Consider the following 13,476-nt stretch of genomic DNA (forward strand, 5'->3'; position numbering starts at 1 on the left):
ATGGGTCTGCAAGAGTCAGAAAAGAAGGTCATAATAATGCTGAAAGATGCAAGTTTGAATAGCTGGAGTTTTGGTTGAAACATATACAATATGTTCTTCAAGAGGTCACCATTCTCTTTCTGCATGGCTTCTCTAATCTGAAAAAAATATTTCTCATATTTCTCATAGTAATGCTATCAGTAACTTCAATTAGCCATTTTTGATTAATATTGGATTAATAACATTGAACAAAAATAATCTATTACCACTTTTTGTTTCAGTTTGCCATGAAGTGCTGACTGTTAATCGTAGCCATGGCATATTGGAAAGTTTAAATTATCCAAATAATTACCCATTAAATGAGCACTGCAACTGGACTATCCAAACCACCAAGGGGAACACTCTCAACTATAGCTTCACAGCCTTTGACTTAGAAGATGGATCTGACTGTGATCGTGACTTCTTGAAGGTATGTGCCCAGATTCTAGAAACAAGAAAAATCAAGTCTTTAACAATAAAGAAAAATAATAAGATTGCAGAAGAGCAAGGGGAAATTTATTTTATCTAAATTTAACCATTAAAACTCAAGTGATAAATCCAAACTATTTAACCCTGTTTCTTCAGTGATCAGTAGGGAGTGAAGCATTGCTACCTTAAGAGAGGTATGTGCCTCTGAGAGGAGGAATCACTCTGCAGGTGCCTAGGTTGCTACAGTCTAACTTCCACCTTAGATTAGATGCACTGGCTTTTATGGGAAAAGTGAGATGTTGTGATGCAAAGAAGGGGGAATCCTGAGATTAGTAAATGGTTTGCAAAAAGGCAGTGAGCTTGGTTATTTTCCTCTTGTTTTTATCTGAGAAGGAATGAGGAAGGTTCAAAACTTTGATAAATGTCTACATTTTTAAAAGGAGTGTTCCTCTGTCTCTTGTTTATTCTTTACATAATTCATCTGCATCTTTAAAGGGACTAAAAGAAAATGAATGTGCCCACAAACAAAATGTGACATTTTTAGGCAAATGAAACCATAGATTCAATTTAAAGCCAAGTACCCTTTATTTTAATTTCCTCAAAAAAAATATTTCAAGGATAAATTTTCTCAAAATTTTCTGGGAAAACGGAAAAGTTACTTTCTCTCAATTTTGTACTTAGTACTGCAGAATATAGAGGGTAGTCATGATCACTCTGTACTGTGGATTATAATGCCTACAATTTGGCTGTTTTGCTGGACTAATTCATCCTTCAGATCTCACCCTTGTACAGGATGCCAGCATGCAGCCCCTGTGCTCTACTTAGGTTTTGCACAAGAGGAACTGAAATGTAGAGAAATCTTAGAGAAGACAACTTGCAGCCACAGAGAGGACTATGGAATAGTACCTGTATTTATAGTACCTGCATATATATATATAATAGTACCTGTAAATATCCAGTGGGGATATTTACACCCAGGTATTGCAGAAGGTTCAGCAACAGACCAGTTGATGGCCTGATCTGTTCCTTGTAGATGTCCTCCCTCACTCCCTTTACCTCGTTACTATGGCAGCTTTCACAGCTCAAAATTGGTAGTAAATTGGCAAAAGTGATATTCTTCCAGCTTTCCTGTCTTTGTGGCTAGGAATGGAAAGAAAGACTAGACATGTGAAGAAAATAAACAAGGGAGCACTGTATTGAGAACTAACTATTAAGCCCTGGTTTTGTGAGGAGGCTGAAAAAGAAACATTGGAGCCAAGTGGAGAGGCCAGTGCTAGTCTCAAGATGCCTAAAGCCTTGACCCATGGAAAGCAGGAACCCTGCACACAGTAGCCAGCCTGTGAGGAGCAAGAAACTTGCCAGATTCACTATTGTAGACATAAGTCAAGGGTGGAGGAATAGTGCCAGGGGCAAGGACCTGATCCAAGGCACTTAAAAGAACAGAAATAAAACATATTGGAGAGAGTGAGGAGACAGGAGCACTCTTTGCTTAACAGTTTTGCAGTGCTTTCAATCAAAGAAAATACAGACTGAAAGAGGTATAAAAAAGAAAAAACAAGGGAAAAAAAAAGTCATGGAAGTGTGTTAAGGAGGCTTTTATTCACAATTCATGTAACGTTACTTACAAGTCTTTCTCCAAATGCCATTAAGAAATACCACTTGGAAAAGATGTTCTCATTTGGTTGTTGCATGCTGCACAAATATGTGCCATAGTGTAAAAAGAGCACGAGGTTGAACCAGCCAGGGAATTGAATAGTGTTTGCTCCCACCCTGCGTCTTGCGAAAGGGGAACGTATTGGCAAGGCTGGGAATGTGCTGTAGGGGAAAGGGGGAATCATCTGCAACAAGTGTGCAGTTCACTTTTGAAGCAGACTGCAGATATTTGGGACTTTTCTGTTTGAAATCCATGTGGAGTCTGACACAGCTGCAAATAGGAAAAAAAGATAACTAAAAGAAACCTCATAGCCATTCAGCTAAAATAAATTATTTTTCTGCCACATGTCAGTTTTGAGATCCCTTTATTTCAGCGAGGTTTGAGAGGGGAAAGATCTGATGCTTTTGCTGAGTATAACAGAGACATAAACCTGTTCACTGTAGTCTAAGTAGGTGTTGCAGGGACCATACACCAGAGTCCCTCACCATTTTCTTGAAGGAAATGGGAACCTGCTGCTCAGACACTTTCCATGTAGCTATGCTCATGAAGCACAGTGGCCACTGGTGCTGATCAAATGCTCTTTTCCCTGGGAGCCTTTAAGGGTCCCTTCCCCCATCTTGGTTTGGGTTTGTGGCAGCAGCTCTCCCACCTCAGGCACTTACAGCAGACAGCAACACTCTCTTTGTCTTCTTAGCTCTGTGGCAGTTCTGACAGTAGCAGCATGCTGCTCCATGGCAGCTAGCAGATGGCAGGCTCGGTGACAATATTTCCTCCTGCTTGCTGGGAGGCTGGGGACAGGAAGGACAAGAGTTAGCTGTTTAGGTTGGATTAGCTGATGATCACAGCTGTAGGGGCAGAAGGAGTAAGGAAAAGTGGTATATGATGCAAGGACAAGACTAAATGTTGCAGAGGTGTTAGGGCAGAGGCATGACCTGCCTTAGTAAACTACTGTCAAGAAATGGCAGTTGCAAAAAAAACCCAGAAGTAGTAAAGCCGTTTTTAAAAGTTAGCATGAGAAATAGATTTATGGACATGTGAACATATTTTTATAGTCTTAAACTAAAACTCTAATTTTTTTTTGAAATCTTGCTGAATTCTGAAGGGGAAAATCATAGTGCTTGGTAGGGTGGGGATGGCTAGACTGAGCAAGCTATTTTCCTGAGTACTGCTGAACCTTGCTTGCTGAACAAAATGCTTTTGGTCCCAGTCTTTATACTGGAAAAGGGCCTGTTCTTCAGCCTTGTGTTTAATTATAACTGACACTCTGACTGAAACCCACATAAAAAGAGCATTTTGCCTCATGACTAACTCAGTCAGATATACACAGTTAATTAGCTATTTGCTTCCTAGCTTAGTCCACATGTGAGTCAGAAGTTATATGTGTAATGTCAAAACCAAAAATTTCTACACATGGGTATTCCTAGTGATTTTCAGTTACCAAAGATATTATCATGCCATAGAGCAAATAACTGTTTGACATTAAGGGCAGGAAAAATATAGTCAGCTGTCCAGTGAGTACAAATGCAAATACAGTGCATGGTTCTTCTAGACTGAAATTAAGTCACATCTGTACAATGAGAAGTCAGCTGTGTATTGTGTTACCTATTTCCTTTTCTCCTTTGATCATGGGAGGATTCTTGTCAGCTAGGCCACCATTCCACCAGCTGGCAGGTGTTACTCATGGTGAGCAGCATTCTTTCTGCAGGGAGCATTGCGTGACTCCAGCTTGGTCTGGTCTGGGCAGGACCTGCATCTCCATCACTTTAGTATATGCAACTATTCATACCCATGTCAAGTAGGAAGGAAAAAACTCTGTTCCTCTGACTTTGGGGCAATTCTCTGGCTCTGTATATAGATGCTAGAAATTGAGAAGGGGCAATGTGGGAGGGAAGCAAAACTGCAGTTTTTTATTATGTCAGTCTCTAGGATGGATCTCATATGAGCACTTACCCAGCAAATGAGCACTGTGCAGTGTTTCATGTCCTGTCAGAGGATGTTGGCTCATCACTAGTAATGCTCATAGGATGTGTGACATTTTGGAAGGAGTTTTGCAGTGAGGTTGCAAGAATATGAGATTAATTGCTTCTGATAAAGACATGTATAGAAGTGACAATAGTAAGATACAAGACATATCAAATAGCAGAATGTTTACTGGTGATGCTACACTAACTGTAATTAGATTGGATGGTCTTTAACTTATATTGCTTGTTGTGCCTTGGCTAAATAACCTGACATTAGTCTTTCTAGAGGAGTCATGGGGCTGTAACTAGTGAGATATTGCAGGCAATGACATAGAAATGTCATTCTTTCCTCTATATTCATCAGATTATTAGCTGAACAAGCATATATTTAACTCCCCATCCTTAATGATGAACTATCTTCTTATTTGGTATGGCAGAACAGAATCTCTGGGGAGGCAAAGTAGGAAGAACATAATGTTTTTGCCCTGAAGATCAGAGTCCTGCTGTAGAACTGCCATATACTTCTTCCTTATACAAGAAAAGTATTATTTGAAAACCACTGATCGTTCTGTCTTTCAGTGGCTATGTCCCTCTATGTTCTTCTGCTGAGAAAGTACTACTGTCCCCTGATGTCCAGTCTGTTTAGCATCTGCTTTTATTAATGACAGGATTAGGAATGATATTCTTCAATTTAGTACTCCCACAAAAGCCATGTACCCTTTCCCCCTCCAATTGGAGGCACAAAAGGCAAAGATCAAGCGTTGACATAAGAAAATTAACAATATCAGCAACAATACTAATGACAGAGAATATAAGAAAAGAAATTATTCATACAGGCAAAAAAGACCCCAAACTGTAACAGACAATAGCTGTTACAGCTCCCTCTACCTGGCTTTCTAGGCCAGAAGGAGCCCCTTCTTCCTGGCCCTGTCCCCTGCCTCTGGCAATTAAGTGAGGTGGTACAGAACAACCCCTGTGTCCTGGCTATGCCTCCTCCCACCTACTGCAAAAAAATTAACCCTGTCCTGGCCAGAACCAGGACAAGGGCAGACCTTGCCCAGCCTTTTGCAAGATGCAAGCAGTCTGATAAGCAGATAGTAAAATTGTGTCAGGCAGCAAGACAAATTTCAGAGCTCTTTGTCACAGTTTCACCCCTTTGGTCTGTGCATCTACTGTCAATGTTAGAATTATGATTGGGTTAATACAAAAGAACATCCTATGAGGGCAAACGACTGCCTGATAACAACAAATGCCTTTCTTCTGCTGCAGGCCAGGGCAGAGTTCCACTTTGGACCAGGGCACTGCCTTGCTTGCTTACTGTCAGTGTGCTTAAGCAGCCCAGACTCTTTCAGTGACTGAGCTCAAAGTGGTTAAAATACCATTGCACGATTATATGAAGAATATTGTTGAATGAATACAGTAATTAATATGGCATCTGCTCCTGAGAATAGTTTCATTTCCTGCTAGTAGTAGCAGGATATGTCTTCCCCTCCCCCTACCCCCCCCCCCCTCCCCTCCATTTTTTTAAACCGCAGTAGCATTCCAGGGATGTTCCATAATATCCTTTTTCTCCATCTGGGAATACTGCATTAGATAATTGTTGCTCACACTCATCTGGTCATCCTCTTTTTTTTTATTAGCTTAACATAAAAATATCTTACCCAGTTTCAAGTTTTACTCCCTCTTGCAATTAATAAATATGCTTAAACTATATTAGGAGATTACCATTATTACATTTTATTTATGAGTGTGTCTTTCTAAAGTGCTGCAGGAATTCTTCAAGCACAGGGAATGGCTTTTCTTATGGTCATGCATTGATTTACAAAATGTCACTGGTAGTACATCTCCCTGGAGAAACAGATGATGTATGAAATATACCCACCCAGGTCCTCTACCCAGACATCAAATCACAGCCTGCTGGCCACACTGCCATGGTATCCATTAGCATATTATCATGTAAGCTGGCAGCACAACAGCACATCCCTGAATTCCTTCAGGGAGTTATGGGCCTCCACAAGAAATCCTTCAGTGTAAGACTGTAAGGAAAAAAGTGACAATTCTCCTCATGTTTCCATATATACCAATGGTGCCAGGCTTCACCATTGGTATATAATGAAATCTTAGCCCATGCACTGATTTTCAATGAGAGATCTGGATGTTTAAAAGGAGAGTGTCAGGCCAAAAAGCTGTCCACCCTAAACAAGACCAGCTCAACCCTCCGATTTTTTGTTTTTCTAATTGCCTGCTTTGCCAGAATCGAAGTACACTTTGGCTTTGAAAGGTTACGTGGAAGCAAAATTACAAACGCACACAAAACCCCCGACCCCTCACAACAGCTAAATCTGTAGTGATGACAGGGTTGCCTGGTGCCTACAGAAACCTCAGATGACAAGAAGCACAAGTGAAGCCAGCACAGACTCCTCTTTTGGAAGCACAAAATGAGTCAGACCTTCATGGACTTGGCATTTTCCACACCCTGCCAGCTCATAGCAATGTGACTTGGCCTGTTCCTTCAGAAAAAAAGCATGGTACAATGAAATGCCTGTGAAATACCACCACATGATGGTAGTGTGCACGCCCCTTGTTGGAGAAAGAATATTTAGGACTCATCTAGTTGCAGCTGGATTCTTGTTTCCTTTCTTCTTCTGTGTTCTAGATTTTGCTGGAAAGCCTGGCCATTACCTGTGAGACTGTTTGCTTATCACACTCAGCACGGGCATTGCAGTAAAAAAGTTACATTGTGGCTGGAGAAACTCCATTTAAATCAGTCAAAGATTCCCCTCATCAAAGGGAAGACCCCAGACAGCTCAGAAAAAAACACACTGGACTTTGTGGAAGGTCACGTGCACCCCCTGCACTGTTCCCACAAGCCAGCCTGAAAGCCTAAGAGGCTTTTTTCCCCTTTTTTTCTGTCTCCATTTGCTTAAGACCAAGCTGCAACTTTCCCTAGATTAGTCCATAGATTAGTGTGATATTCCTTGCACTTACAGTTCAGTTCATCTGGGCTGGCAAAGCACAGCCCTGGGCACAAGTTGTGGTGCTGCAAACTGCTCCGGCCACCCTGGGTTTTTCAGAGCAGACACACTTCTCCACCCCCTCAGGCACAGCCTCTCCCATTGTAGGGAGCTTTTCACACAGATTTTTGCTGAAGAGTAACTTTGGAAATATTATTGTTCCAAGCTCAAAAGAAGTCCTGTTCCCTCCACCATGAGTGGATTCTCACTGCAGAGGAACCATCTCAATTTCTGCTTTGAGGACAGCAGTCACTCTACCAAAATAGCAACAGCCTCATCACCAGGAATGTGATCCCACTGCCATAAAGGCGTGGATCCCCAGGCAGTCCCTTGGTCAGCAAAAGCTGCAGAGACACTTTAGGGACCCATCTGGATTCTGTCCACCACAGCATGGGGATTAGGAGGAGGTGCCTTCCCAATAGAGCTTTGGAGATTTAGAATGACATGCTGCAAAAATAAGGGTTTGAGTGCAGATTTTTGGGATGTACTGAGTAGGTGGATGTCTCCTAGGCTTTCCTTTCTTCAGCAGCAGTTATTTCCTGCTCCTGTATCTAAAACAATTTTAAAATTCTATCCAAAGATACACCCTGCATATCTTACATTCTTATAATTCATTAATCACTAACAAAATACTGGTTTCATATAATTTCAAGAAATAAACCTTCCTAGAAAGACAGGAATGAGCAGATATTACTGTAGTTAAAAATCTTTGTTTTCTTTGAGAAGGAAGTGCTAATGCAAGAGGTGAAAAACTATTTTTTAAAAAATCACTGCAGTGTAATGTGGACTTCAAAATTGCTCAACATTTTCAAAGGGCCCCAATTATTTCAGTCTCAGGTTACAAGACAAAACATGGACTCAGATAAAAGTCTTGCTATTAAAAAAAATAGGCATTTATTTATTTTCATATGTTAGATAAATCCCAGCAAAATCAACTAGTATACCTCCATGTCTAAGTGATGCTTGATGTCAAATTCCATTTTACTGTGGAAAAAAATGGTTCATTACTGAAAGTGTGTCATTGTGTGGAGACAAGAAAGGTGTGTATGGTGGTGAGAGCAAGGACTTTTATCATAGTCATCTAGGGCATAAACATATTTAAATAATCATATTAAAATATTTATTAGAAAGAGTTCTTAAGGAGGGCCTTTTTCTAGTGGCAATTGCAATCTCTTCTCATCATCCAAGCACAAACATAAACTTATTTTGTTCTCCTGTTTGTGCAGAAGTGTCAAGGCTCCATGCAGTCAGTCACTCAAAGTCTTAAGCTGCCTTTGTTTCTGTGAAACAATGTCATTGTGGTGCTCAGCTAGCACCCTGGGCCACATCCTGGAGCTTTAATTTGTTTGGATTTTCCTCTGGCTGACAGACCAGCAGGTTCTCAAGTTTGCACTCTACCCTTCTGGAACAAAATGTGCTGCTTGGAAATTAATTATTTTTGTTTTAATTATTTGTGTTAATTCTTGTTTTAACCATTAATGGTGATCTCTCTCTAGAGTACGTTCTGTTACTTGCATGAGGATTATATTGTCTGTTTTTTGCTTCTTTTTGTTTTCTGGTAATGTATTTGTGGCAATGGCATAAAAATTTCCTTTCCAGAATTTCTTTTCCTTTCATTTCCTTTCAGGAAGAGCTATTCAGAAACCTGTAATCACTGCCTCTAGTGTTTAGACCCAAACAATCCCATATCAGCTTTCCCACTTCTAAGAGGAAAGGGATACTTGTGTGTGTCAGACTGCCCTAGAGGCTCTGAGCATGGGTGGGACACTCGTGGCTCTGTTGGTCTGATCCAAGGCAACACCTCCTTTCCTGAGTTCTGCAAATACAGCCCAGGACTGTTGCTGCTGGTCCCTGTATAAAGATTTTCTGACAGCAAATAATTTGTTTCAAGACTCAGTTGGAGACAATTATTAATATAATTGCTCATTATTATGATGATTTCATGATATCTGATGACAGTATTATTTACAGTACAATGAAAGAGAAATGTCAGTATTCATAGGATAGATTTTCCCCTCATATAAAACTGAAAGTTTAGTTTTGAAGACTATGACCTCTTGATCAAGACTGTGTTATGACTAACTGGTGTATATAAGCAGCTTTCTTCCAGAGATTATTAGGCATGGGCTTTTCCTCTGCAATGTTTTTCCTGATTAAAAAAAAAAAAAACAACTATGCCTTTTCATAGAAATAACACTCTCCAGGAGAATACTGATATTTTGCCCTAACAATCCCTCCCCACCCACCTCACTGCTCCCCACCCCCTGGTTTTCTGCCAGGAAAACTGAACAGATGGAGTCTTACTACCAGTCTGAAAGGGTCACTTTTGCAAGACAGAGTAAGCTTGACAAGGCAGTCGGCTAGAAAATTGTCCCTACCTCGAGTATGTCCAAATGGAACACATTCCAAGTTTATTTTCCCCATTTTTTATAGATTTTTATTTCTTCCAAGTAGAGGAAACCTCGTTTTCCAGTCAGCTCAGTCCTTGAGCCCCTGCTCCAGTTCTGGTAATGAGCTTTTCTGTGACACAGGTCATGCCCCTTTGCTTTGCTCCTCCAAAGAGAAGTGAACAGCTGTGGCCTCCAGGGCATCATTATTGTTGTTAGTGACATATTTCCAGGCTGAAGAGTCAGAAGAGCCAAAATGCAATACTGGTGACCATGGTGTCCCCCAGGAGAGCTACCCAAGCCAAACCCTTCCTGCAGCTTTTGCGAGTCCTGCTTTCCCAACCCCGTTCTAATGTACAGCAGATAGTTTGCAGCTGCCACTTCACTGTGGGGCAGTCACACAGCTTGATTCATCCCTTAGAGAACTGGTGCCTCCCCTTTTTACCTTCATGTCAACCTGTACACTTGCTCCTAGGGAGCCCTGTAAGGAGTTTCTTCTAACATTGATTTAGCCATGCCTAATAATTCATTTGAACATAGCCCATGCCCACCTGGACCCAGTGCCAGGGTGCAGGCCAGTGAAATGCAGTGTTCTGCTTGCTGCTGGGCAATTGCTTTGCTAAAAAGTAGAAGCTAAGGATCTGAACGTGTGTTGCAGGTGTTTGCCTGTTTTGCTGGTTGAATTGTCTGCCAAAATCATTATGAAGCGCTTGGATTTTCTGGTAGAGGCTAAAAGGTCTGAACAAATAAATATATTACAAAACCAATATATACACAGAAAGAGAACAAGCACTTTCTTCCCAATGGGGAGCTGGAAGGGAGTCAAATCACCAGTTCCTGGAGTCAGTATGGTGCAGGAGTGACTAATACACTGCCCCAAAATCCAATTTGTCTTGCGCAATCATAAGGAGTATCTTGCCTCATATAGACTGCAGAAGAGCCTTCCCTCAATTTGCAGCAGTTTAAGATAACACAGCTGACAAAGCAGGACCTGACACAAGAAACATTATCTCAGAGATCAGGAAAGAAATTATGGCTTATGAGAGCTGTGTTCAGCTTCAGTTTCCCTTGCCTGTGTTTGTGTGAGAGCAAAAGGTGGTTTGAGAAGTTCAAAATGCCCTGTGAAAACACACAGCTGTTCCCTTCATTTAGAAATGAAAGACAGCTCAAAAAACCCAGCTGTAATTCTAGCAGTCGTGGTTCTGCCTCTCTCAATGAGTTACAGCTGGCCAGGCACTCAAATTCCCTGTGAAATGCTGCTCTGAACTCAAACCCACGGGGCAGCACCGCCTGAAGGGATTGCCATAGTAACCATGTGGTTCTAGCTTTGTGGCTAGAAAAACCGATGGACTGTTTTCAGAGGAGATGACATAGAAATGTGGCATTCTCTGTCTTAGATAAAAATAATACTCCCTTGATGAATCCAATTGCAGGAGACGCATGAAGCTTTTTTTGTTGTTTGTATTTGGAAGTTTCTAGGTATGATTTAGCCCATAGTTCTTTAGAATGGGTTTTCATTTGTAACCACTAGAGCTAACAATACATTGTAAATATGTTTCTTGACATAGTTTTAGCTACTATTCAGAGTGATCTCCACATTGATACATTCTTCACCATTCATATTTTTCTGGTGTAAGATTTCCATGGCTTGAAGCCACAGATATATGAGTAGTATATGCCACAAATTTATCAAAGGAAGTGCTATTTAAAAATCTAATAGGATCTGACTTGATTTCATTTTTCTGAATGTCTGCCTTGAAAGAATGTGTAAAACTCACCCTGGCTTGGAAGAAGGTCATAACTGTACTGCTGGGCACGGAACAGCTCATCTGTCTATCAAGCGGTCCTTCAAATTTTGCATGTGGAAATAATACAGATTGATATTCAACATATTGCCATCTAATTTTTGGGAAAATTTCATATTTATTTTCAAACACATCTGATCACTACCAGCAATGCAATTAGAAACTTTCAATATTTTCTGATTTCACCAAGAGAAACCATACCAAATAGACTGATAGTTCTCAATTTGCAATACACTTAGCTTGCTTTGAGCTTTTCATTGTAGTAGACTGATGGTCACCAGTCATTAAATAGGCCGTGGAATATTATCATAGAATTATTCCTGCAATTTGACCCTAAATTTGACCCTAACTTCTGGTAGAATTAACTCCTTTTTTTTTTTTAATTAAAAAAACAAACAAACAAACAACACAACCTTTCAACTGGACTGTCTGCTAGAGGATTTGAAATTATTCAAGCTGATTTCTTAGCCCCAACTCTGCTTTAAATGAGTAACAAGATTTCTGAGGATTCTGCAAGACCAGCATCTTCAACAGAAAGGCTGGGGATTAATGACTTACTCTCATATGCGAGTCTGCCAGAAAATATGCTTGAAAATTAGTAGTTAGCATGGTCAATCAATATTTGCTGAAATGTATTTCCATAGTATGAGTTATACAGTACTGAACATAGCAGAATTCTTAGTGGAATCAAAGATATTTGGAAAAGAGATTTGAATGGAGAGCAAAGATAAATAAACCTTTGCTGTTTTTCTAGAGATCATAGATTTTATTCTCTGCATGGAGACAACTTTACTGTAATGGTTTCAGAAGAGAGAAAAGTTTTTTGTTGAAATTCTGAAAGGAAGCATGCCAAAAATACACAATGAGAATATTCAGACATGGTTTCTATGCCAGTAATTTGCTGAGTTGTGTTAGGAAGATATGCTTTGTGAGACAGAAGATCAGATGAACTGTCACAAAGTGATAATAAAGGACAAGGGTTGCTGTTTTCCTAAACTTTAAGAATCATAGTAACCAAGGCAGAAATAATAATGCAAGTCCTAACTTGAAAATAACCAGCAACCTGATACTGTAAATCAAAGGCCATCTAGCTAAAATTTTTTATTTTTACTAACTTTTCAAAAATTACATTCCCCATGCCTGAAAAATGGCACTGGGTCATGGGATATTTGGTGAGAACACAGAGGTATGTTCAGTGTGATTTGCTGGATTTGAAAAAAACTTGCAAAACTAGAATTTGAAAGACCATTTAAACCTGTCTGGAGACAACAAATATAAAGAAGTTAAAAAGCTCTAAGTATCTACTATCACCTCATCAAAATATGTATTAAGTGTTTTCATCTAATTGTGAGTATATTATTGCCTTCATATATCATTTAAATATTTAAATACGGAAATATTTCCCTAGCATTTTGTAGTTTTGATTGTTTGGTTGATTTTGGACTTTTTTTTTAAGAGTGGCAATGTTTTAAGAGTGAGATGGAGGATTCCTCATCTGTATAGGAAGAACAAAGATTTTCAGGCTGACTACATCTGACACATTGATTGTCAAAATACCGGCACATAGGGTATGACAAAGAAATCAAATTTCAGAAGTATGGTTCAGTACAATTTTCCTCCAAATCAAGACTTTAACATGAGATTATGAAACCATAAATAAACACATATGAAATCTCCTTGTGTTTTTGAAGGTTTACTTCTGGTTTTCAGTTTGTCCTCACAACTCTGGAAGGCCATTATGATGCTGACTGCTTGATTTTCTCCATCAGAAGCCCAGGCAGTCCTCATATCACCTGGGTGCAGTCTTAAACAGATGAAAATGTAAACAGAGTTGTCACCAAGGGGTTTGGAGGCACTCAGCGTGTTAGGTGCATGGGCAAATCAGACCCACGATGTCCTCTTTTTCTTTCTATTTCAGTTCATTGCCACTTGCCCTTTATCTTCTTCCCCAGCAACCCCCAATACACACCAAAACAGAAACAGCAAACCCTTCCTACTGCACACAGTGTGCAGCCAGGTTTAAAGCTATATTGGCACTGTATTTACTCATCATTTTACCCAAATCTTTCCACACACCCCAGGCTCATATTGCTGTGCAAGGGTGGCAGTGGGAGAAGTGTCACTGGTTTGTTTTCTTTTTTTTTTTTTTTTTAATCCTGCACAAAACATTGGGAAGCTGCTTAACTGGGGAGCTTCTTTTTACTCACT

At 40.1% G+C, this 13,476-nt stretch overlaps 1 protein-coding gene across 1 annotated transcript in view; it reads left to right on the forward strand.

Annotated features, from left to right (window-relative positions):
- Nucleotides 1-13,476, forward strand: part of CUBN (cubilin) — a 142,104-nt gene that overhangs the window by 43,708 nt on the left and 84,920 nt on the right. Inside the window, exon 27 of the mRNA XM_053996254.1 lies at nucleotides 261-448. Coding sequence (XP_053852229.1) covers nucleotides 261-448 — 188 coding nt within the window. The remainder of the gene's footprint in view (nucleotides 1-260; nucleotides 449-13,476) is intronic.

This window comes from Vidua macroura, chromosome 1, assembly GCF_024509145.1.
Source record: "Vidua macroura isolate BioBank_ID:100142 chromosome 1, ASM2450914v1, whole genome shotgun sequence".
Classification (NCBI taxonomy): domain Eukaryota; kingdom Metazoa; phylum Chordata; class Aves; order Passeriformes; family Viduidae; genus Vidua; species Vidua macroura.